Source organism: Haemorhous mexicanus, chromosome 1 (assembly GCF_027477595.1).
Source record: "Haemorhous mexicanus isolate bHaeMex1 chromosome 1, bHaeMex1.pri, whole genome shotgun sequence".
NCBI lineage: Eukaryota > Metazoa > Chordata > Aves > Passeriformes > Fringillidae > Haemorhous > Haemorhous mexicanus.
In genome coordinates, this window is record NC_082341.1 from 156,876,649 (window position 1) to 156,903,618 (window position 26,970).

Genomic DNA, 26,970 nt, shown 5'->3' on the forward strand with positions numbered 1-26,970 from the left:
AAAAGAGCAGGAGAAATCCAACCTATACATACAGGGCAGAATGAAAATTCTGAAGATCACGGTGTTACAGCCACCCCAGCGGCCAGGGATTAAATCAAAGGACAAGAATAAACAGGTAAAAGGCTGCAGTGTGTCCTGACAGGTGAAAAGGGACCTTTGGGGAGGACAGGAGCATTTCCTGCCAGCTGCAGAAATCCAATCTGAGGGAAACAGCATCCAGAGCTCCAATCATAAATACTCAATCAACGAGGACAAATGACTCTGCGTCTTCACTGCAATAAAAGGAACTTGTCCCTGAAGAAGGGAAGGTTCCAGGAAGACCTCAGAGCCCTTCCAGTGCTTAAAGGGTCTCCAAGAGAGCTGGAGAGGGACTTGGGACAAGGGATGGAGTGACAGGACACAGGGAATGGCTTCCTGCTGCCAGGGTTAGAGGGGATATTGGGAAGAAATTCTCCTAGGTGGCACAATAGGAGCAACCACCTGGCTTGGCAATGAAGGAAAATCTCCAGCTTTCTGCTTTGCCTTGGGAATCTCAAAGTGGTTCCCTCGCATATGAGGCAACCCACACCACCAGAATGCAGAGATGGGAATGGGATGATACTACAAACCCCAATATTTGGCCGTGTGTGCTGGAACCTGGAAATTCCCCCATGTCCTGGGCTCATCCCACAGTTTGGAAAGCAGGTGAGGGAAGAATTCTGCCCCACTCAGGTGAGGCCCCACCTGCAGAGCTGCCTCCAGATCTGGAGCCCAACATCAGAAGGATGTGGAGCTGCTGGAGAGACTCCAGAGAAGGCTGCAGAAATGTTCCAAGGGCTGGAGCCCCTCTGCTCTAGACACATGCTGGGAGAGCTGGGAATGTCCAGCCTGGACAAAGGAAGGATCCAGGGAGACCTCAGAGCCCCTTCCAGTGCCTGAAGGGGCTCCAGGAGAACTGAAGAGGGATAGGGATAGAGTGCCAGGACACAGGGAATGGCTTCCTACTGCCAGAGGGCTATGTTAGATGGGATATTGAGAATAAAGTCTTTGCTGTGAGGGTGGTGAGGCCCTGGCATAGGTGGCCCAGAGAAGCTCTGGTTGCCCCATCCCTGGAAGTGTTCAAGGCCAGGTTGGACAGGGCTGGAAGCAATCTGGGATAGTGGAAGGGAATCCCTGCCCATGGCAAGGGGCTTGGAACGAGATGATCTTAAAAAGTCCTTTCCAACCCAGGTCATCTGATCATTCCATGATTTTTCAAAGCAATTAAAAATCCCAAAGTGGTTGAAGTGCACACAGTGAGTCCACAGGGATCTGGGAAGCCTTTACCCAATTTGTGCCATGGAAGCTCTGCCCTGCTCCAAAACTCCCAGTGCTTTCCATGAGCTGCATTGCCACACAATTATCCCAGCTTTGCACTCAAATTAAGTCCTCAAATACCATCAGGGAATACTTCAAGCCGGACTTCAGAAAGTCCTTATTAATCTTAGCATTAAAATAATACACATTCATCTCCGGCAATAGGTGAGCCAGCAACCTGATGAATACATTACATGAAGGTTTTGCATTAAAAAGGATAAATTCCTTGAATTTAGCTGACAAAAACCCACTCTCACAAAGGGATTTCAGGTCACCTTCACCACGACATCCTACTGCAACCAATTGGTGAGATTAGCTCTGAACCACTGGGGAAGAAAGGGGGCTGATGAGTTTGAATTATACAGTCAGAGTAAAAACTATTGATTATTGCAAAGTTGGTTTACTACCACCCTTAAACCCGGCCTAAAAGCGGTATTTAAACCAGTGTTTAATTATGTGAGCTGGCTCCACAGCAGTGGAGTTTTTAGCTCTTCCTTTTCCAGTTTGAAAGCCTCATCCAGGTTCTTTCTGGTCACATCATTAGTTATTTTTGGGGAACTCTACCACAGGTTAAGTGCTGCACAAAGAATAACGTGAAGAACATCTTGGCCCCAAGATCCAGCACCATAACTCACCCTTGGAACCAGGTCCTTGGCCAAATCCCCTGCTCCACTGACAATGTGCTTTAAATCACATTTTAACATTGATCCAATTAAGGCAGCTCTTGCTAAACCAGACAATTTCTCAGTCTCCTCCTGAACATTGCATGCTCTTGGTTGGGTTTAAAAGTGGTCAAGAAGTTGAGGTCAATCCCAACTCTTCTCTCTTTTCATCTTGATGGCACCCAAAACCACTTGAAGGTGGTTCCTTCCCCAATAATTAACCCCCAAAAGTTACAATTCTCAACTGTGGGGATGCTGCCTTAGGTATGATTTGTTTTATTTCTTTCTAATCCCATCGGAATATCCTGGATCTGCCCGTGTCCTGCTCTTTGTGTCCTCAGGATAAACGGGTTAGAGAAGGAGCTTGTCCTGATTTTCATGATCCTGACCTCCTATCCTTCTAGTGAGGAGATGCCAGGAGGAGCATGACAAGGAGCTCACACTCCAAAGGGCTCAACAGGAGACAGCGGGGATGGAAACATCCAACAGTGGGAAGGAAAAACTCCCGAAATGGGCTCATCTATGGATGGGCAACATCCCAAGCCCACGGTCCCACCACCATGAGCTCTGGTGGCACCAACAGCATTTTTCCAACGCTTATTTAACCCCATCCCTACACAGATGGGCTCCAACTCCTCCTCACAATGCAGAAGCCACACTCTGTAATTGTCCAAGCTTGGTTTTGCGGGAAGTTTTGCCATGGGAATGTCCATCATAGATGACCCCAAGTGACCACCGTTAACAAGACCCTTCCACCATTGGAATTTCACCCATCTCCCTCTTCCCAAACCTCTGTTCCTGCTTCTCTCGACTCAAGTAAACAGATCCTTGGAGCTCAAGCAACATCCAACGAACCACGGGCAGGAGAAGCTGCTTTGAGCAGGATGAACCAGCTCCATTTATCCCAGCTGTCATTCCGTCTCTGAAAAATCAGAGGAAGAGACCTCAATGTCTCAAAATGAAAAAAAATCCTCTCGTACAAAATCCTTTGAAAGCGGCTCCAAATTAAGAGCTCCATCGAGGCTGTCAAGCCCCTGCGAGCTGAGTCTACAGCACCTTCCCTGGGAAGAGGGAGCTCGGCCCATTTATTTGGATGATGAAAGCAAAGGGATCTAAAAATTGCACTCCTTCGCTAATGAGCAGCCGAAGGGATCCGTAAGCATAATTCCAGAGGCTGGTAATATTTTATATAATCGGCAAGTGGTTTAAATTGAAAAGCCCCAACTGAATCAATATTTACTGCATTGAAACGAAATGAATAGTAATAAGTCACTAAGCTCCCTGTCCTGTTTCATAAAATAAAAAATTATAAAAATGAGCACAGGCGCGGAGCGACCATCGCATCAACTTTTACGGCACTCGGGGAGTTGTAACCGACTGTTCTCATCAAATCCAAATTGTAAAAAACATGCCCGAGGAAGCCTCACTTCAGCAGCGCCGACGGGAAAAAAAAGAGGGGAAAAATAGGAGGCGAGAGTTCCACCAACGCAGGCAAAAAGGCTCCCAAAGCTGGGCAAGCAGAGCATTCTTGGATACTCCACAAAGTGCTTTCTACTGGATTTCACACAGAGGATTTGCCAAGATGCCCTCCCAGATGGATCCCAGTCCCCAGAGGATTTTGCCACAGCTCTGGATGCGGCCAATGCAACCCCTGCCCTCCCTCGTGTTTGCAAGTTGGTTGGTGTCACCTGTGCACAGGTGGTAAAGAGGCAGATCCATGAGGAGCTGCTCACCCTGGGACTAAAAAACAGGTCCAGGGAAAGATTCATCCTGCCTAATTCACAAACCCATGGATGACACAGGATTAATGTCAGTGATTACAAACACAGGCAGCGCATCCAGTCAGTTCTGCTGGACTGAAATAGATTGCCCGGAGAGGGTGTGGACTTCCCCATCCCTGGAAATGTCCAAGGCCAGACTGGACAGGGCTTGGAGCAACCTGGGATAGTAGAAGGTGTCCCTGCCCTTGGCAGGGGGTGAAACTGGATGGTCTTAAAGGTTCCTTCCAACCCAAATCATTCCATGATTCCACAATTCTAATTCCACATGTTCACATGTTGTACAAGGAAGAGCTTTTTTCTTCCTCCTTATTCATCAGCTTTTTATTTTTAAAAATCTGAGAGCTCAGAAAAATAGACATTGAGGAGCTGGAGCATGTCCAGAGATGAGAATGGAGCTGGGGAAGGGTCTGGAGCACCAGGAAGTGCTGAGGGAGCTGGGAAAAGGGCTCAGCCTGGAGAAAAGGAGGCTCAGGGAGGACCTTCTGGCTCTCCACAACTCCCTGACAGGAGGGTGCAGCCAGGTGGAGTTCAGGATCTGTTCTCAGGAAACAAGGGACAGGACAAGTGGAAATGGCCTCAAAGCTGTGCCAGGAGAGGTTCAGGATGGACACCAGGATGAATTTTTTCATGGAAAGAGTTATCAAGCCCTGCCACAGCTGCCCCCAGCAGGGGTGGAATCACCATTCCTGGAAGGATTTAAAAGCTATGTGGATGTGGCACTTGGGGACATGGTTTAATGATGATGCTGGCAGTGCTGAAGGAATGGTTCAACTCAATGAGGGCTTACCCAGCCTCAATGATTCCATGATTCCACACCCTGATTTGAGTTGAAACAGCATTATTTTAGATGCAGAAGAGACCAGGAATTTGTTAGAGGGGGGGAACAGGAAAACATTCCCTCTGTCTCCCACAACTCCCACGAAGTTCCTTCCCATGACACAAAACACAAATAACACTTCCCCTTTGCCCCCTTTTATCCCTGCATTTAAAAAGGATTTTAAAACAGCAGAGAGATCACCTTCGACACTCCCTGCTCCTCCTTATTGAGCCATAAAACCTTTTCCCATATAAAACATCCTGAACTGGAATAGCTTTGGGGTTTCCCTGGAGATTCACCCCTCATTGCCTACGTTTACATCCTCCTTTCCACACCAGAGGATGGCAGGAACACAGACCTGGATTCACTACCAACAATTCCAGAAGCAATTATTAAATCTCCACTAATTTGGGGGGGGGGGGGGGGGGGGGGGAGGGTGGGAATGAAAGGAAATTATCTGTAATCAAAACGTTATTTCAGCTCAGAAAACCATTCCTGCTCACGGACAGGTGGCCGCGGGATCCGTGCCAACTTCGGGAATCCCTCTGCTCTTTTTTTCCCACTTTCCCAGCTTTAACAGCTGTGACCTCTCAGACCTCCCCGTATCCTCCTGCAAATCCTCCTTCCAGGCCAGCCCGGAGGGCAGCAGGAGCTGCAGATGCTGCCGAGCCCGACTGGCACCTGGGGATGGATGGATGGATGGACCGGGAGCAGGGAAGCTGCAGGATGCAGATGGTCGGATTTGCCGCTGCCAAGGGCGGTGGCGGATCCGGCCTCACGCTGAAATCCACACAGAGGTGCCAGGATCCAGCCTGGAAGAGCCAAGGAGAAGCTGGATGGTCCTGCATCATCCACAAGTTCCCTAATGGAATAAAACCAAGGTTTGGGAGGGAACACAACAGCTTCATCCCAAAGGAAGCTCCGTCAGACAGAGAATTTGGGTGTAGAAAGAGGAAATCTCAGTGCTCTTCTGGGGAGAGACCAGACCTAGTAGGAGGGATATTAGTCGGTATTAAGGAGCTAATTCCAATTATTTCCAAGGCGGCAGAAGGAAATAAACACCCAGGGACTAAGAAAGATGATTACATAATCCCAGAATAATTTGAGTTGGAAGGGACCTTAAATATCATCTCATTCCAACCCCCTGCCATGGGCAGGGAACCTTCCAGTAGATCTTCCAAACATTATGCAGGTTTTGGATATGAATAAATAACTATTTAGGATTTTTTTCTCCATGTTTAGTACAACAGACACCTAAACTCAACTAGAAAATTTCATTAACTCAGCCCAAGGGTGAAATTTGACCCATGGGAGGGATGTACAAATTCCTTCCTTCCTTCCTTTCCTTCCTTCCACTGCATAAAGCCCCTTCCAGATCCTGGAAAGCAGATCCTTCTGCCCAGTGAAGCTCTCAGAGATCTTATTTAGGATCCCTCTGCAGTTGCCAATCCAGGAGTTTTCTCCAGCTTTTTTTTTTTCGGAAGTTCCTGTGCAGGGCCAGGAGCTGGATTTGATGGTACTTCCAGCTCGGGATACTCCCTGATTTCCTCCACCAGGATGAAACAGATGGATCCATCCTTCGGCCTGAAAGAAGCCTAAATGTTTACTTAGCCTGGACAGAATTAATCAGTGGAGAACGATGCTCCAGCACTTGCCAAGTGACCTTTTTTGCCCCCAAAAACTGGATTGCTCATTCCTGAGCTCTGAGACCTGCCCGGGCACAGCCCGGAGCTCAGCCCAGATGCTGGCACCAGTTGGACTCGGCTCAGGGCAGCAGCTCACGGAAAAGTTTAAAGGAATTTATCCCAATTTTATTGGGATAAGAAGTAATTCAGGGAATTCGTGCCTTGTGGAGCTGCCATTCAGCCAAGCTCTGCTTCCCTCTTCCTCCTTTTTTGGGTGCTTTTTTCTTTTAAATCCCAACTTTCACACTGGAACTGGCACAGAAAAACTTCTGGGTTCGATCTGCTGAAAGCTTGGAGAAGTTATGGCCCTTTGTAGGGAAAACCATCTGGGAAAAGGGTGGAAAAAAACCAGCTCTGCCATTACTAATCTCCTATTAGAGTAGATATTTAGGAATTAAATACATTCCTCACTCCCACAGCTGTCACTGTCAGGTGAAAAAACAGGGAGTGTGTAAATATCCGGCACTGGAAAATATATTCTGAATGGGATGCTGTTAGCAGGCATAATTAGCCTTAAAAAAAAACACTTTCAAAGGGTCCAAACCACTTCAAAATGAGTTTTAAATACAGCATGTGGCCAATTTGGAAAACTTTATCCACAGGGAAATTTCATCTGGCCAAGCTACTCCATTGCTGTTGAAGCCTGGGTTAGAAAATGTGAATAATATCCCACAACATTTATCTTATTTAAAATTAAAGCTGGTGTTTGGGGAATTTGGATGGAGAAAAGGAAGAGATGAACTTGGAACTTCGTGGACCCATAAGAGATTTCATCCTGGAGTACATGGGTAGGAATAAATGGGACAGAGGGAGCAGCACCAGGAGGGTTAAAGGATTTTAGAGACTGGCTCTGAATCCCAACAGAGCCACGCTCAGTTCCTGAGGGACTTTGAACAAGATGAATCCCAGGACTGGAAGGGGAAGGATCAATCCTCTGCTTCCTTCCTGGGGCATCTGCCCCGACTGCCCAGAGCCCATCCCAGACCCTGAGCACTAATTCACAAATAATAGCATTACAACCATAATTAACATTTTTTATGGAATCGTGGCCTGGTTCGGGTGGGAAGAGACCTTCAAGACCATCCAGTTCTACCCCTTGCCATGGGCAGGGACATCTTCCATTGTCCCAGGTTGTTCCAAACCCCATCCAACCTGGCCTTGGACACTTCCAGGGATGGGGCAGCCACAGCTTCTCTGGGAATTCCATCCCAGCCCCTCACCACCCTCACAGGGAAGAATTCCTTACCAATATCCCATCTATCCCCGCCCTCTGACAGTGGGAAGCCATTCTCTGTGTCCTGTTACTCCATCCCTTATCCAAAGTCCCTCTCCAGCTCTCTTGGAGCCCCTTTAGGCACTGGAGGGGGTTCTAAAGTCTCCCTGGAGCCTTCTCTTCCCCAGGTTGGACACACCCAGGTCTCCCAGGCTGGCTCCAGAGCACTCAGAGAATTTTTGACTTTTTCCACCAAAGGATGGGCAGGACCATCTCCAATCTGGTGTCCCAGCACCTGGAGATGGCACCCAACATTGGAGAAGACCTCTTGAGTTATCTGAGCCAACATTTTCACCTCTCCCACCTGAGTTCCTGCACCAGATGATCCATCCCTGACCCAAAACTGTGGATCCACAGCTGCAAACTCCCAACTTTTAATCCCTCTAAAGCTCCTTGCTAAGGATGTTCCGCTTTTCTCTGACAGCTGCTGGACTCAGAAAACACAGAAAGGCCTCACAAAAGCAGAGGAAAAGAAATCCTGGCTAATGAAAACTGCTCCTGAGCAAATCCTCCTCAAGCCACCCCTGCAGGTGCTCTCAGCCAACTAGAAACACTAAGGAAAACATATTAACCCAAAATTCCATGGGATGGAATGGTGGGAGCAGCTAGGCAGGACAGAGGTGATGACCGCCAGCCTGGTTTTAGTCCCTATGGGATCTTTCCATTTGGTTTGTCCAGCCCTGGGGGCTGGGAATCCTTGTGGAGCACCCTGACAGACCTGGGGCATGGATCCTCACCTCAAACCACTCACAAGTCCCCTGCACCTCTCCAAACAAGCATTTCCTGGAATGCAGAGTCTCCTTTTTTAATCTCACTTATCATCTCAGTTAATCTTTTTCCATAGGATCCTTTGGTTGCTAACTCCATCAGGGTTCCAGAACCTCCTTGTCCCTGACCCACAGCATCCCAAAAGTAGAGGGGACCCTTCACAGTAGATCTAGAGAGCCAATCTGGTGCTGAGGATCTGAAATTCACACTGCAAATCAAACACATTCCAACACAATCACATCCCTCGCTTTGCTCCCACACGGCCTTGACAATCCAAAGTCCACCAGGAGCTGCTGAACATCCTCGGGAATGGTTTTATCTACCAGGGGTTGAGTTTGAACCTCCAACACTGATCTGTGAAGCCCAACAACTGAAGATGTCTCACTCAGGAGACCAGTTTTAAAGCTCTGCCTTGGCCTAGGTGAAAATCCCACTGAGGATGCTGCCAATTCCAGTTGGGAACGGTGGCACCGCGCTCTCCAACGGTGATTTTGCACCATCAAATTTGGTTTGGGATGGGGGAAATGAGGCAGAAGAAAGACACTCCAATTATGTTATCCAAGCTATGGACTGGATGACTTCCAGATGATTTCCATCCAACTTGGGAATCTTAAAAGGAATTTTTTCACAAAAAGAAAGTTAAACTGGAATAGGCTGCCAGGGAGGTGGTGGAATCACCATGCCTGGAGGTGTCCAAGGAATAGCTGGATGTGGCACTAAGCGCTCTGGTCTGGGTGACAAGGTGGAGATCAGTCTCAGGTTGGACTTTATGATCTTGGAGGTTTTTTCCAACCTAAAAGACCCTGGGATTTTGTGATTTCATGACAAAGGGTGCAGCAAATCCAACACTTCATGTGGCAAAAAACCAGTGCCATGCTGGGGGCTCTCAATGGATTGAGTTGGAAAAGCCTTTCCAGATCATCAAATCCAACACAACTCCAACACGGGATGAAGCTCCAAGATTTCTCAGGAAGAAAAGATCTGGTTTATGGAACGCTGGGCTCCCCAACAGGAGCTTCAGGCTCCAGGGAAGAGCTGATCCAAGATCCACACAACACCCTGCCGAGTAAATAACCCCTCACTGTCCCCGGGATCGGATGTGGCAGTTTTCTTTTTAATGGAATCCATTCGAAACGCAACAACTCCATTAACCAAAATTAAAAAAGGAAAATCCCATTATTCCTAAGGATGTTCATGTGCATTTAGAGCTGGTCATTAACCCCTGAGTCCCGCTTTTATTTTGGTTTCATTACTTCCTCCGAAGTGGAGCTCGATTACTGCGGCTGACCCAGGAGGAGGGAACGGGAGCGCTTCCCCCCAGCACTGGCAGCCTGGAATTCATGGAAAAGCAGGAAAAATCCAACCTCCCAGCATAAGATTCCCCAGGAACTGGACAGGACTGGGGAGACTGGGAGGACAGGGGTGGTCAGGGCAGGGAGTAGGAGTGGTGGAGTCCCTGAATCCTGCTGGAAGATGCAGAACACAACTTGGATTTGCTGCTGAGTTTGCAGGGTGGGAAAGCAACCAGCTGGGAGAGATGTTTGGGAGAAGGACAAGGGAAAAAGAGGAAAAAGAATAAAAAGTAGAGGAAGAAGGAAAAAAGAAAAAGGAGAAAAAAAAGAAAATAGGGAATATATGAAAAAATATTTAAAGGAGGGGAAGGAAATTAGAGGATTAAGGAAAAGAAAAAAAGGGAAAAATGAGAAAAAGGGAAAATGGAGAAGGAGAAAGAGAAAGGAAAAAAGGAGGAAAGGGGAAAAGGAAAAAGGGGGAGGAGAGGAAAAAAAGAAAAAGGAAAGAGGAAAAAGAAGGGAAAAAAGGAAAAAGAAAAAGAAAAACAATAAGAAATGGGAAAAAAGAAAAGGAAAGAAGGAGATAAAATGGGACAAGAAAAAAGGAAAAGGAAAAAGTTAAAAGAGGAAAATACAGGAAATAAAAAACAGGGAGAAGGCGAAAGAATAATGAAAAAGGAAAAAAAGGAAGAAAGAGGAAAAGGAAAAAAGACAAATAGGAAAAAAGGGAAAAAAAGGATGGAATTGGAAAAAGAAAAACGGAAAGAGGAAATAGGGAAAAGAAAAAAGAAATAAAGCAAAGGAGAAATGGGGGGGAAAGGGAAAGGAGGGTAGGAGATAAAAGGAGTAAAGAAAAAAGGGAAAAGGGAAAAAAGGAAAAAGGAGAAAAGAAAAGGGGGGGGAAGGAAAAAAAAGGCAAGAAGGTGAAAAAGGAAGTAGACAAAAAAAAGGAAAAAGAAAAAAGATGGCAAGTAAAAGGGGGGAAATCTAGAAAAAGGGAAAAGAAAAAAGATAGCAAAAGCAAACAAATTAAAAAGGAAAACAAGGAAAAGGGGAAAAGTAAGAAGAAAAATAAAATAACAAGAAAAAGGGAAAGAGGAAAAAGAGAAAAGAAAATAAAAATGGGGAAGAAGAAACAGAAATAAGAAATAAGATATAAGATATAAGCAATAAAAAGCAAAGGAAGACAGAGGAGTGACTTTTCTTCAGTGTCTGTCTCTCAGGAAGGAGGGGAGCACCAGTAACAGGGAGGATTAATCCCCAGCTTTGCCCCAAAGAGGTGCCATTGTTTTTTAAAGCCTCTAAACCGGTCCGGAACAGAAACTGGATTATGCTGGGCCAGATGTCAGGGCTGCTCCGAAACAATCCGGGTTGTGCATCTCATCCCAGCCTCATTAAAGGGATTAAAAGTATTTCCTATAGAAACAAAAAATATGGATTTCCAAATGGGAGTTACTGTTCCCTCCTGCCTGTAACGGCTCCAATCCCAGCAGATGAATTTCACTTTAATGAGATGTCATTTTGGAGAATGGTTTAACATCCCTTCAAAAAAAATCCGAGGCCTAAAACCTCGTCAAACCACGTCGGGATTATTAAAAGAAAATTTACCACACAGACAAAATAAAATCAAACAAAATAGGAGCCGCCAATTCGCAGAATCCATGACACGGCCGTTTTTAAATGTGATGGAAAAGGCTTTCCAAGTTATCTGCTTAACCACAGGCTTTCTGTTTACTTCTCACTTTCATGTCAAATGAATTTGGGAAAAAAAAAATTGACAGGAACTTTAAGGCCATTCGTCACATTCCGACTCCGTTCGCAGATTAACGCGGCAAAAGCCAGGAAGGCGGAGGGGGGATTTTATCATCTTGATAAAAGGAAATTAACTCCCGGTGTCCCAACCTCTGCCCTCTGCTCACGATTCCCTCGCCTCCGTTCGGGAATATCCCAGAGCAATCGGCATCCAGAGGTAAAATCCCACTGGAGCATCACCCTAATTAAATAAACGACATAAAAAGCTGTGCTTTTTAAACCCCCCAAAACTGGGAGACTGAACCACTTGCACTACTTAAAGCAGCATCTGGCTCAGAACATCTGTCCAGTTTGTGCTCTAAACTGGTCTGTGGGAGGTTGGGATCCCACCTCTTGGACCCTAGAAGGTATAGACTGGTGGAAAAAAATAAATGGATCAAGGAGAAAAGACAGCATTTGCTGAGATCTTTAAAATGCCCATCCCTGTCTGCTCACAATATATGGGAACGTCGATTAAAGCCTCTCCCGTCGGAGCGCTTGGCAATTTTCCGCCGTGGAAGCCGACGTTAACAGTTTTCCCTGTTTTCTCTGCAACTTTTGAGATGACACCCCAGAAAATGTGGATTTGCTCCATCCACTGTGAATTACAGCCTCACACTCTGCTCTCTGTTCTCACTCCAAATGCTGACCTTCCAGGATCGTGAACAAAGATTCCCGAACAGTTTGGGTTAGAAGGGACATTAAAAACCATCAAGTTCCATGAACAGGGATAACTTCCACTGTCCCAGGTTGCTCCAAGCCCTGTCCAACCTGAACTGGAATACTTCCAGGGATGGGGTAGTTACAACTTTTCCTGGGCAGCTTTTGCCAAGGTCTCACCACCACCCCAATCCAACACTGGGTTGCACAATGAGCAACCAACGTATCCCAAGTGCTTCCCGACAGCTCCCAGAGGAGTCACAGATGTTGGGTGACCCCATCCCGTTTCCTGAATGGACTCTTAGGGACCCTCAGAGTGCAACCAAAAAACTCAGAAGTGATGGAATTAGTCTGGTTTAACCCATTACTGTCCATCAGTGGGATTATGGCGGACGACTCGGTGCGGACCCTGATTGCCCCAGTCTCCAACACAACAAGAGGAAGATGGAAAGGATGAGAAAGCTTCCCTGGAATTCCCAAGGACACGTTCTCCTCCCCAAAAGAGAGGGGATATATTGAGTTTTAGCGTTCATTTTATCCATGGTGAGTCAACCACACCATTCTGTGGGAACGAGTCACAGGAACTGGAATGCATCCGATGGGAAACAGAGGACTCTATTCCGTAACCAAGAATCCCATTCTCATCAGATTCCCATGGATTTAGGGAGAAAGGGTTAATTACACACTAACAGCACACCAAGACTGGCACCTGCAGTTCCACCCGCTACGGAATAACATCAAAAATAATCTACCACAGCAGGAAAGCCAAGTGCCCTTCCCCACATGATCCTGCTGTCTCAAGGAAATGAAATCACTTCCACAGGGAAACTTGTAACAGCACTCAAGGAATGCTAGAAAAATGGAAAGGAAAATCGGGAAGGCTTCCCTGGGAACGGATGACAGGGGCTGCATGAAATGGATCGTCCCATCCCATGGAAGTGTTCAAGGCCAGGCTGGATAGGGATTGGAAAAACCTGGTCTAGTGGAAGGCATCCCTGCCCACAGCAGGGAGGTTGGACCAGATGCTCTTCCAAGGTCCCTTCTAAGCCAAACCATTCCATGCTTCTCTGAACTGGATCATGAGTTGGGTCAGCTGGTAGGCAATTGGTGTCTAAAAGATGTTGTTAAGGGAGCAAAAGGAAATTGGAAACCCAAAACCACCCACTGTGAAGGACAGGAAAGAATGGCACAAGGAGACTGGTGGGTCCAAATGAGCTGGAACACAATATCCCAACCTCCTGCAGAGCATGACTGGAAGGGATGGTGGTTCCTCCTCCTCTTGGATGCTCTGCTTTATCTCCCTTTTCCCAGGGAAGTGGCCCTTGCACCCACCAATGTGGCTGAGCCCCATTTCAAAACCTGCATCACCCACTTTATCTTTCAGCTTGAATCTCTAAAGGCTTCAGATCTTTGAAACCTGGGGGAGAAATCCTTGTAACTACCATTTCAGAGAATCATTTAGGCTGGAAAAGACCATCAGGTCCAAACTTTGACCAATCACCACCTTGTCACCCAGACCAGAGTGCTGAGTGTCACATCCAGTCATTTCCTGAACACCCCCAGGGATGGTGACAACTGTTTCCATCTTAATCTGTTCAACGTGCTCCAGGCCACGGAACAGAACAAAAGAGAAGAAAATAAAAGGAAAAAATAAAACTAAACTACATGAGCGAATCCTCCACTGACGAGCTCCTTTCTCCTGAGCTGGCATTTCTCTGACAAATGTTGGATTATCTTGTTCTTTACTTATTTATAGTGCTGGAGGGGTAGGATTCTCCCTCAAGAGGTGCCGCAAAGTTTTCAGGAAGAAATATCAGAGTTTCCCCAGCAGTGCCAGACACAACTCATTATTTGCAGACAGGTGACTTTTGTTTTCCACACTTGCAGCAGGATTTGAGAAGAAAACTCTTCAAAGTGGGTCAGTGTTTCATTCCCCCACTGAGGGTCTATAAGCTCAACTCTGCTCCCAAAAAATGGCTCTGGCTCTCCAGAGGGAGAACTGGAGTCTTCTGAAGGAGTTTATAGAATCCTAGAAGGGATTCTATTATGTTGGAAGGGACACACAAGGACCATCTAGTTCTACTCCTGGTCCTGATTTTTTCCTGCAGGAAAAAATCCCACCCTGTGCCTGAGAGTGCTGTCCAAATGCTCCTTGAGCTCTGAAAGCTTTGGTACCACTTCCCTGGGGATCCAGCTTCCCTGGGAAACATGTGCAAGGGCCTCACCACCCTCACAGGGAAGAACTTCCTCCTGATATCCAATCTAACACCACTTATTTTCAGTGGGAAGCCATTCCCCCTAATGCTGTCATTCCTTGCAAAAATTCCCTCTCCATTTTTCCCGTCAGCCCCTTCAGGCACTGGAAGGCTGCACTGAGGTCACCCTGAAGCTTCTCTTCTCCAGGCTGAACAATCCCAATCCTCTCAGCCTTTCCTTGTAGGAAACGTGCTCCATTCCCCTGATCATCAACCACAGAATTCTTCTGCTGCCTCTGTGCAAGGTCTATAAGATGTGGACATCCAAGTTTTTTGGTAGCCACATCCACATGGACCATGGAAAGATGTTGGAAGTAGGAGAAGCATCACTCTCAAATCTCAGCACAACACTTCATCCATCTCAGCTCTTCCATGGCAAATCCCTCATCCCTTTCCCAGCAGAGGGAGTCTGTGAGGAGAGAGGACATCTCCCTCCAGGATTTTTAAGAGATGATCAACCTCAATGTCACCAGGAGCAACCAAAATTTAAAGCCAGCAAATCACAGCCCTTGAGAGCTGCGCTCCCAGCAAAGCCGCGGGAGATAAGGGGGAGGAGTGAAAAGGAGAATCAATAAATCTTAACCTCATTCACAATGATCTGGAGCTCTTATTAAGTAAATTAATTTAAGTTAATTTAACTCGATCATGACTCCCGATCACAGTGATTTAGTGAGGGGGAAATTGCATTAGGAAAGGCCACACTCACCAGATAGAAGAACGGAAGAAAATTAGATCCACTTAGCAATGTGAATTAATATGGAAATAGCAGGTGTAAATTTCACCTTATCAAGAGAGTGAAAATTATCTTCATAAATTTAGAGAAATAGGCCCCGAGTTGCTTATAAATCTATTTAAAACAAAAATATTACAAAAAGTGGAGTAAAATTAATTTAAAATATACTCCCACCTATCGCCTCGAAGAAAAGTCAGCAGCAGGGCCCAGTTTTATGCAACCCAGCAAGAAGGGGAGGATGGAATTCATTCCCGAGGGATCGACATCAGGTACTTCCAGCAACTCTCCCTGTCACTCATTTCTCAAAGCCACATCCCTCTTCATCTTAGTCTGGTGGTTTGAGGATTTATTGGTAAATAGGGTGACATCCTGGATGTCCCAGCAAAATAAAACTCTGGCACATTACTTCCAGATACACAAAAACCTGGAGTTCATGGAAGAAATTTCTCCTTGGTGCCAGCTGGGAACCAGCTTGGGAGTAGCACTGGAGGGGAGCATAGCCAGTTGACATCCCACTGCTGGCTTAATGGGAAGAGGATATTAAAAATATCAAATTATTGTGAAAACATTGTAATTAATTATTGTGAAAACATTGTAATTATTACAATGAAAACCAGAAATATTAAAAATAATTGACTACTCAGTATGAAAAATAGAACTGAGGTGACTAAAGGGGTGCCCCACAGTCATCAGAGCTTCTCCTTGTTTTGGGAAGAGCAAAGAAAATCAGGAAAAAAGCAGATCCTGGGGTCTTGCTTGTGACAGAGCCAAGACAGGAACGATGAAGCAAAAAATTCTGTAAAAACTCCAGGAGAAGCATTTGCCATGTGCTTCCCCCAGACAGGCCTGATGATTGATCACCCCCAGCAAAGGTAATTGGGAGATGGAGATTTATGGCTTCTTTAAAACATAATTGTTTTAATTTGCTGATGGCATTTTATCAAGATTTGTCTGAAGCAGCTGTAAGATCTAAACTACACCAATTTAATGAAGTCGGAGATTAATACAGAGAAAACGATCCTACAAGTGGGAGCTCTCAGCCAATCGCGGCAGAACGAGGTCATTCCTTGGAAAATCACCACTGGGTTGAGCCACCACACAGATCCCAGACGTTCCTGCTCTGAATCCTATGCCCGAAGCTTATCCCTGCCTTGATTCTCAGCATGGATCCTCCATCCATCAACCATCCAGATCTGGAGTTACAAGGTGTGAGGGAAGAAGCTGAGCCCAACAGCTGGAGGACGAGTTATTTTCCATTAATTAAGGCTCAAACTCACAGAATCATCTGAGTTCAGAGAAACCTTCAAGATCATCTTGTTCCAACCTCCTGTCATGGGCAGGAAACTTTCCACTATCCCAGGCTGCTCCAAGCCCCATCCAACCTGGCCCTAGACAGTTCCAGGGTAGTAAGGCCCTGGCACAGGTTTCCCAGAGAAACTGTGGCTGCCTCATCCCTAGAAGTGTCCAAGGCCAGGTTGGAGCAACTTGGGATAGTGGAAAGTGTCCTTGCCCATGGAAAGGGGTTGGAACTCAAGGATCTATAAGGTCCCTTCCCATCCAAACATCTTCTGATTCCATGAAATTGCAGGATGATGGAGGAGGCAAAAAATTACATGGCTTGTTTCTGGAAAGGGAAATGCAGGAATTTGGTCCCAAGGATGTGTAAATGGAGGTGGCAACCCAGAACAAAACCTGTGGATCTCAGGGGTGATTCCCAGGTGGGAAAATATCACAGGCAAAAGCAGAACGTGAAGACAAAGGAGGAGGTGGTGCAGGTAAGGCTGACCATGAGCCCAAAAGGATCCCAGTTTCCACACTGGAAGAAGTACTTCGAGACCAGTAGAGTACAGGAGATGAGGAGTTTCTCAAACAAGAGCTTGGAAAACAGACAAAATATGTGACCCAACCTTTTTTACCAATCTGTCTCTTCATCCCATACTTTGCTTCATCACCCTGAACTCTTCCAAAACCAACCCTCGCTTCTGATACTGATTTGGGAATCCCAAACTTCACTTTCAAAGGGAAATATCAGGCAAAGTCAAGCTTTAAAAACAATCACCATGATTTTTGTACCTCCACAGCTTTACCACAAAAGCCACCAATCCTCAGGGCATTGCTGGGGAATGACTTTTGGAGGAATCCACCTGGAGCAGGGAGAACAAAGACGGAGAAGAGCAAAGCAGACTCTCTTTGCCCAAAATACTGCCCATGACTACTAGCATTTCAGTGGGAGGACAAGCTATTCCTGACCTAAAAATAACCAAAATCTGTATTTTCACCAAACCCATTGCTTCTAATGGCACCTTGTTCTAAAGAATCAATTATTTTAAGAACCCTTCTGCTTTACACAAGCTCCAGGTCTTGTCTTGGCCTCTGAGACACTTCCTGGAAACATCTCCACCTCTATGGATTCAGGAATATTCCAATTCAAGGTTATGGCACCTTCAGTGCCTTACCTAGGCAGTGACAAAATATTTCTGGATGTTTCACCCATCCAGATAATTGGAAATAAAAGAGTTTGGGAGGGCACCTAAATCCTAGTGGAAGTTTGGAGCATTCAACATGCTCCCCTTCATCACCAACATCCACACATTTTTCATCCTCTTTTCAGCTTATTTAGCTGCTCCATGGAAACAATTAATTCCAAGAGGGAATACATAGGAAGCCAAAGGCATAAGCTGTTGGCATTAGCTCAGGATAACACAATTCCTAATATGATTTTACACTTTAAGTCAATAAACTCAGAGTGGACCAAACAAAGAGAGAAATTAAACAGTGAAGATGCGACAGAAAAACAGGGAGTCAACGTGGGAGTTCCCATGGCTCCTACATCCCAACCAGCTGCATTCCAGGGATGGCAGAATTACCTGGATGTAACGGGGCGCCTGGTTTTCCAGGTGGGAATGGGGCTGGTGAAGGATGATAAGGCTGGAGGCACCACATTCTTCTTCACGATCCTGTAGCGTGTCTTTATCACCTTGTTGGCTGGGGGGCTCCTTACAAAGTGGAAGTTGGATCCTAGGAAAAAAACATGGAAAAACAGGCCTGAAGTTCAGGTGTGGATGGGCACATGAGGGATCTCACTGACATTCTCACAGAATCATGGAATTTTTAAGGTTGGAAAAGTTCTTTAAGATCATCAAGTTCAATGGCTATTGGTCCCACATCCAACTTAAGTCCTATATCCTATGTTTTAGCACCTGAAAAAAGGGGTGAAGTTTCAGGAATGGGACCAGTACAGCTGATGGTAACAGAAAGGTCTTGGTGTGCTTGGGACTGGCTTCACCAGCCCGTCTGAAAACACTACCACGGGAATCATGGACTCACCAACAACACCTTGATCCCAACATCCACACTGGAAATAAATGTATGCCTTTAACCCTTGGCATTTTCATGATACTTTTAATCCCCAGAAGTGTTGAAGTCCAGGTTGGACAAGACTTGGAGCAACCTGGGATAATGGAAAGTCCCTTCCATGGACAGGGAACTGGATGAGCTTTAAGCTCTCTTCCAACCCTACCCATTCCTATATTCTTTATGTTGCAGGATGAACTACATCCTGGGTTATTCCACAGAATGTTTCATGCAATTAACAGTTCTATGTTTGACTGTGGTTTTACTCCATGAGCTGTTTGTTGGTTGTTTTTGTTTTTTTTTCCCAAGCTTTCAGGAATGCACCTAATTGCCCGACTTTTATAACATACAGCTGTAACTGCCCAGATAATTAAAGCTGACACTCCATGCTGAGCCTCGGTCTTTCGGTTTTATAACTGATTTAAAGGACCGGCTGTTTTTCTTGGAGATCCTCTCATTAAAATTATGGAGAGGTTGGGAGGGGAAAAGTGGGAGCATTATTTCCACTGAAAATGTTCGACCCATCCCTGTGTTTATCTCTCTGAGAGGAGGGAGAATAAGGTGGATTGCCAGATAAACTAGGAAAAATAAGGAAATACATTTTAGAGCTGACATCATTCCCTAGAAAGGAGGGAACAGCTCCCCCATTGCCCTGCTACAGTGGCAACACCAATTCACAGCTTTCCAGTTTCATACAGGGAATATTTTCCTTCTTGAGCATTCCCAACAGGCTGATGACTTGTGTTGGCTTTGGGAGGGATCACGCAACACAAATTTCCATTCAGAAATTCAGAAAAAAAGTTATAACCCCTGGTGATGGAAAAAGGCAAAAACCAGGCTCTGCCATGACAGAAAAATCACTGGAATTTTTTGTGGTAAAGATGACGCTCGCAACGTTCCGCAATCCTAACCCACGGGATAAATCATGGAACTAAAGGATCTTCCAAGTTCTCCTCCAGTAGAAACCATCTGATTATTCAATGACTAGAGGAATTGCAGCCACTTTAGAGGAGAGGCTCTTCAGAGGTCACTTTAGAGGTGAGGCAAGAAGGGAGAGAGGAAAGAACATGGAAAGCAAACAGGATCTCACTGCTCTTTCCCTACCTCAAGATTTTTTTTTGTAGCAGATCAAATTCTTCAGTGCAGTGACCAAACCTCTGCGTGGGCTTTTAAAGCCTTTGCATAGTTGAAGCTCTAATTGCAATTAAAATTGCTCCCAAGTACCAGCAAACTTGGAGCTTTTTCCTTCAGGGAACTGTATTTAGGACAGGAAAATGGGAACAAAAGAACAGAGGTGCTAACCCCTGCAGGGACCAGCACCACACACACATGATGAAATTCCAGCTATGTTGATGGTGGGACTGACCTGAAATCATGGACTCATGGAATGGTTTGGGTTGGAAGGGATCTTAAGGATACTCCAGTTCAACCCCCTGCCATGGGCAGGGACATCTTCCACCATCCCAGACTGCTCCAAACCCTGTGCCATCTGGCCTTGGACACATCCAGGGATGGAGCAGCCACAGCTTCTCCGGATAACCTCTGCCAGGGCCTCACCATACTTGCAGGGGAAGAATTTCCCCCTAGCATCCCACCTAAATCTGCCTTCTGTCACTTTTATCGCCCAGAACATGTGGACACACCCAAACTCCCACAGATGCAGCACGAACCACAAACCCAAAGCACTTCTACCCCACTGGGGAAGGGATGAGAGCCACAATCCTACATCCTCCCTAGCCAGCAACAGCACAAGTTGCCCCTTTCCCTCCCCCACTCCAACCTCACAGAATAACTAAGCCAGGAATTTGCTGAATACATAATTAACATCTTTTTGCCCCCACACAAGCTTGAGCTGCCACCAATCAACCCAGAACTGCATCAAACTCCTGCCTGACAAGAAAGAGAGATCCCAAATTATTGCAGGCATCCCCCTCTTCCTCCTCCTTCCCCAAAACAGGCTGGCACCTGGTAAACTCTATTCCCAGAGGTAATTGGATGGTGTATTCATTCCGAAGCTGCTCCTTGGAAAGTGCCTGATGCGCGACTCCAGCATTAACCACCTCCTCAAAGAGCCTCTCCGAAGAGCTCCGTTTTCTATTATTACTTGCTAGCTGAGGGGTTTTGTGTAGATAATCATGTTATTTAGACAGGATGTTGGTTTAATTCCCTTCATTACAGGCTCCCAGGGTTGTAATTTTTTCCTCTCCGCGTGATGTATTCCCCGTGGCACATTTCACTCAAATCAAACACTTCACGCTTTTATTACAAACAATACCCCAGCGTCCCCCGTTATCAGCCCGGCGCACACATCCCCACTCCTCGCCGCGATCCAGAGGTCACTTCTAATGACTAATCGATCTCATTAGCTTTCCTAATTAAAAACTTTACTACCGCCATGGAAGACAAACTACAAAAAAACTGCTTGCATCATATTCGAATGGGATATGAGCATCATTTATCAGCCAGGGCCGCGCGCTGCTGAGCTCGGGGCTTTCTGCGGAGCCGCGAATCCCGCGGGCGCCACTCACGCCTCCTGTTCCCAGGGAAAAAAAAATCCTGGTATAAACTCTAAATGTAGAATTGTTAAGGTTGGAAAAGACCTCTAAGGTCATCAACCCAGTGCTGCCAAGTTCACTGCTAAACCATGTCCCCGAGTGCCACATCCACACGGGCTTTTAAATCCCTCAAGGAATGATGATTACACCACTTCCCTGAGCAGCGCATGCATCCCTTCAGTGAAGAAATTTTTCCTAATCTCCAAACAAAACTTCCCCTGGTACAACTTAAAGGTGTTTCCTCGTGTCCAATGCTGATCTTGAGATGAGGAATTTGTTGCCAAAATCTTTTACAAGGGTGCTTCAAGCAGATAGGATGCAGGAGCCACCAGCACATGCATCCCTTAGGAATGGGGTTGGATGCAAAGGTCCTTATTTCTTCTCTTATTTTCCTGAGAATTGGCCCCCTAGGGAAGCTGAAGCAGGGAAGGCACAAAAAGAGTTCACTCCTAGAATATTTCACCTGGAGAAGGGTCTGGAGAAACCTTCTTTTAAAGGAGGCTTAAAAGAAAGATGGGAAATTACTTTGGACATGGCCCTGGAGTGACAGGACAAGGGGGAATGGCTTCCCACTGCCAGAGGGCAGTGTTAGATGGAATACTGGGAAGGAATTCTTCCATGTGAGGGTGGGGAGGCCCTGGTACAGGTTGCCCAGAGAAGTTGTGCTTGCCCCATCCATGGATTGGATGGGGCTTGGAGCAACCTAGTCTAATGAAACATGTCCCAAAAAGCTGTGTCGATGGGGCACTTGGGGACAGAGTTTAGTGGTGGCCTTGGAAGTGCTGAGTTAACATTTGGATTTGATGATCTCAGAGCTTTTTCCAGCCTTAAAGATTATTCCATGATTCTGTGGTTCTAAATCCATGAGGCAAGAGGAAGATGATGTTGCTTAGGATGGATTAGGGAAACCACAATAATGGTGGAGTAAATCGTGTTCAGATACTGATGGGAAGAAGGAAGTTAAATAAGCAATGGGAATTTCAGGAGGGCAGATTCCCAAATCCAAGAGATTACTGCTGCTTTACCAACAGGATATGGGATAGAAAAGCTTCCTGTACGGGCACAGGAATGGGGAAAAGAACTAAATTAAATCATGACCTGGGCATCACGAGGTTGCCCACTGTCAATCCTTGGCCACCACGACCCCTCCCGTGTGTCTCCATCGGGGCTCAGTGCCGAGCTGTGCCATTAATCCCGATCGGAGGCGAGACGGGAAGCAGTGACTGACAGGGACATTGATCTTCCAGCACTTGGAAGCAAGATGGGAGCAGGGACAAATGCAAATTGGGGAGCAGAAGATGAACCTTAGATTTGCTGCCAGGATTGTCCCCAGTGCTGGGGAAAACCTCAGAGACTGAAGGGATACGGCAGAACCACCCCAAGGAAAAAAGCAAAGCAGACCAAAAACCTCTGATAAAACCAAATTGCTCTTTCCAAACAGGCATGAGGGAAAAAATTAAAAGGGTTAAGGACTATCAGAACATAAGTGAAGGAGCCACCAGCGTGTCCCAGCTCCTGATAGGGGGTAAAAAACTCCCACTCGGAACCCAAAGCAGCTCCAAAAAGAAGTGAAAATCTCTGCCAAAGGGTTTTCTGGAACCAAACCTTTCCCAACATGAAGATTTATCCCTCGCCGTGGGATTTGCTCCAGATCAGGAAGGGAAGATTCAGCAAAACACACTGTTACCCTCAAATCCCAGAAGGAAGAGAACACTCAACCAGATATCCCAGGCTACAGCAGGACCATCATACACATCCACTGATGCTCTGGGATGGTATGGGATCCAACCTCCCTCTTTTCCATGGGAAAAGGCATCCCTGACTCAAAACAATTTGCTGCTGGTTTGTATTATATGGATTTTGGGATGACCAATGTCAAGACATGGAATGAGTCCCCCACATCTGCTCCTTGTAAAATCCCTGCAAGACCAGTTCCTAATGGATTGGATCCTTCCACACTGTCTCCCACCTCATGGATGAAGGGAAGGTGGTGGAGGAGCTTTCCAGGATTTTAGTAAGAAGGTCCAAGGGCAAATTTGGGGGCAGCAGAAGAGTTTGCAGCCACGAGCAACCTCCACAGCAAAAGCCCCACAGGAAGCTCTGATGGCCAGGATGGATCAGCCTCACTCCCACTGCAACAGCAGATTACATGGATTGGGAATCCCAATCACTGCCCTTCACATCAACCGAGAGCCAGGATGCTCCAAGCCCCATCCAACCTGGCCCTGGATACTTCCAGGGATGGAGTAGCCATAGCTTCTGTAGGAATTCCACTCCAGCCCCTCACCACCCTCACAGGGAAGAATTATTTCCCAATATCCCATCAGTCCCTGCCCTCTGGCAGTGGGAAGCCATTCCCTCTTGTCCTGTCACTCCATTCATTTGTCCAAAGTCATTCTCTGGCTCTCTTGGAGCCCCTTCAGGCACTGGAAGGGGTTCAAAGGTCTCCCTGAAAACTTCTCTTCTCCAGTCTCAGACTTCAGCTCATTATTGGGTGCAGAGGTGGGAATACACCCAAACCTCCTGGGGATTATACCCAACACAACTTGCTTCCCTGGATGAGAAAAACTGTGGATGGGAAGGGAAGAGAAATGAAGGGAAAAACTGAGAAAGAAGGAGAGAAGTTGGACTAAAAAAAGAATCATGGAATGGTTTGGGTTGGAAGGGACCTTTAACACCATTGACTTCCAACACTCTGCCATGGGCAGGGACACCTTCCTCTAGACCAGGTTGCTCCAAGCATATGGAAACAACCTTCAACAGGGATAAATCCATGGGAAACCTGAATAAAGTTCCACTACATCTCCTCCACCTAAAAGCAAATGTTTCCCATCCCACCACACCTGGATGGCATCACCCCGAACCACATGGCTCCGACACCTTTTGTCCCAGCTGTCAACTTGGCCAAGTCCCTGGAGTCAACAAAAGCTTTGGGATTACTGTAATGCTGTTAGGAACTCAGTGTGAAAGCAGACACCAGTATTAGGGACGATTATCCCGGAGCAGGTTCAGTATGTTCCCACAGAATGGCACAGCAAGAGGTTAATTATGTTGCGACTGGAATCAGCTTCCAAAAGGACCATCCTTGGGTTTAAGAGGGGAATTTAATTTTCACACTCATTCAGCTCCGAGCTCTTTCAAGAGCGACGGCTCTTTATGCCAGCGTGTAAACGATGCTTTATGATCACGAACTGCTGCTTAATAGGAAATAAATCCAATTGATCCAAACTGCTTTACCTGGGACCCAGACCACGACAGCTGCTCTGGTTGTCAAATTTTGAGAGGATGGGAGAAGGGCAGGATTTGGAGCTGGAACATTTTAGAGAGCTCCAAACCCATTGGAAAATTTGCTTAGCATGGCAGTTGCTTTCAGCTGGGAATACCTGGGAAATTAATACCAAATCTGCTTGGCTAAGTCTGTTATGTCAATTGGACCACAGGAAAATAGAAGTTCACGGAATCCACCAGGAGCGAGGCTGCGTTGGGCACTGGCACTTGGAGATGAACTATAAGGAAACACTCATTTTATCAGGAAAAGTATTAAATTCATGGAATTGTTTGGCTTTGAAGGAGCCTTTAAGACCACCTAATTCCAAAACCCTCGCCATGGGCAGGAACACCTTCCACTAGAACAGGTGCTCCAAGCCTTGTCCAACCTGGCCTTGGATACTCCCAGGGATGAGGATTCACAACCACTCTGGGCAAATCTACATATCCTGCTCAAATAAATTTCATGGGTCTGAGTCTGCATCCAAAATTCCTGTGTTTAGGTGAAAAATACAGAATTTTTGTTTCCAGGAAATGCAGAGTGGGCAAACATCACCCAACTTGAAGAGAAAAATTCCAGCAGCAGGAAAGGGAGGATTCTGCCCCTCTGCTCCACTCGGGTGAGACCCGACCTGGAATTCTACATCCAGCTCTGGGGTCCAACAACAGAAGGACGTGGAGCTGCTGGAGGTCCAGAGGAGGCCATGGAGATGCTCCAAGGGCTGGAGCCTCTCTGCTCTGGAGACAGCTGGGAGAGCTGGGAATGTCCAGCCTGCAGAAGGGAAGGTTCCAGGCAGACCTTATTAGAGCCTTACAAAAATCCAAATGTTTAGGAAAGCCACCACGATATGTGGAGATGTCATGGGGGAACAAAGTGATGCCTGAGCTGATGAGAAGAAAGAAGGGGAGCGAGGAGAAGAGCATCTGGAAAAGCTGGGGATGGCACAGCCAGGAGAAATCCAACAGCGAGGAAACACTGGCAGTGAGCGTGACAGGAAAAGAAAAGCAGCAGACATGAAAGCCATGGAGCTCCAAGAAACTCCCTGGAAAAATGCTGCTGCAAGAGACACTCAGGATCAGCCTCCCTAAAGGCTGAGGACCTGTACTCCCTTTCCAGCCCACTGGTGCAGTCCCAGCTTCCATCTGCAGCTGGGATGCTGCACAGGATGTATTTTAGTGGATCTGGTTCAGTGGATGTGGTGTCTTTGGGGTTTGGGTGTTCCCAGGATACCACAACATCCAGCATGGAAGCATGGTACTAAGACCATTGAGTCAAACTGCTGAGCACTGCCAATGCCACCGCTAAACCATGTCCCCCATGCCACATCCATGCATTTTTTGAACTCTTCTAGGGATGGCAACTCCACCACTGACAAGAGAGCCTATTCCAACACCTGACCACCTTTCCATGAAGAAATTTTTTCTCCAATATCCAATCTAAACCTCTCCTGGCACAACTTAAGGTCATTTCCTCTTGTCCTTCCCCTTGAGCCCAACTCCCCATCTGGCTGCACCCTCCTGTCAGGGAGTAGTGCAGAGCCAGAAGGTCCTCCCTGAGCCTCCTTTTCTCCAGGCTGAACCCCTCCAGCACCCTCAGCTGCTCCTGGTACTCCAGACCCTTCCCATTCTTCGTGGAAAACCATCCCTGGAAGTGTTCAAGAATGTGTAGATGTGGCATTTGGGGATGTGGATTAGTGGTAGCCCTGGCAGTGCTGGGGGAACGTCTGGAACTCAATAATCTGAGGTCTTTCCCAACCAAAGCCATCCTACATTTACCCAAATCCGTATTGTTTTCCAAAGGGGTCTGGGTCACTTCAGCCCCGCCAGCCCCCAGAGCCAGGTGATTTGGGAAGCCTTAGAAAATACCAGGAAGAACCGTGCCTTTGACTTAGCCCTACAATTCCAACACCAATATTCAAACTACAACAGAAATACCAGCAAATATCTTGGTTTATTCCCTCGAATCCCAAAATACTGAGAGATCCAGGGACAGAGGGGTCCAATAAGGTCTTGGTGGGGACGGGAGGACACATCACCAACCTCCCAGCAACCCCAGTAACCCCACAAGCTGTCACATCCTCATCCTCACTGCCAAAAAGTGCCAGGATAGCCCTTCCCAGTCACAGGAGTGGAAGAGCCTTCCAAGGATGAGGAGACCCCACGTTATCCACCAGAAGTGGCAAGAGGAGGTCACACTGAAGGCTCTGAACACCGTGTTCCCAGCTCCAGCCCGTGTTAAAGAGCCTGAATGGGTCTCTGGAGCATCGGCCCTTGTTCAAACACAACCCTTATTATTATAACAAAAGAGGGTGGTGGGTTTTCCTTCCCCCCTTCCCTCGGTGAATGATTATTAATGTGTTTCCAGGAGCTGGATCCATTCCTCTAAATGAGAGCGGGATGGCAGGAGGAAAGCTGATAAATGCCCTCCTCCCCCCGGCCTCGCGGCGGGAGCTGCCAGGGGTGCTCGTTCTAACAAGCTGCAGATGGAAGACAACTGGAATAACAAAGTATGAATTTTTATGAGTCTAATAAATCACTCCACTTTTCCTGCTCTTGATCGTTTCCAGCACTTCAGACACCAGAAAAACCCCGGCTATAATCAAATGGGTTCAGGGATCTCATGTTCATGCCTCACCGTGGCACGGGGAGAGGTGGCTCTGCCTCGGGAAACGATGGGAGCGCTCGGCGGGCTGGAATTCCATTTGCATTCATGCTTTAGGATTGACTTCATTTTTTATTTTA

General features: G+C 46.7%; 1 protein-coding gene across 2 annotated transcripts in view; it reads right to left on the bottom strand.

Moving 5' to 3' along the window:
- Positions 1-26,970, bottom strand: part of ZC3H3 (zinc finger CCCH-type containing 3) — a 127,065-nt gene that overhangs the window by 58,910 nt on the left and 41,185 nt on the right. Inside the window, exons 4-5 of one of the 2 annotated variants that reach the window (XM_059868012.1) lie at positions 17,920-18,070; positions 2,788-2,919 (exon numbers count right to left, since the gene is read on the bottom strand). In XM_059868012.1, the coding sequence (XP_059723995.1) occupies positions 2,788-2,919; positions 17,920-18,070 (283 nt within the window). The remainder of the gene's footprint in view (positions 1-2,787; positions 2,920-17,919; positions 18,071-26,970) is intronic. The other variant, XM_059868023.1, reaches the window with a different exon arrangement.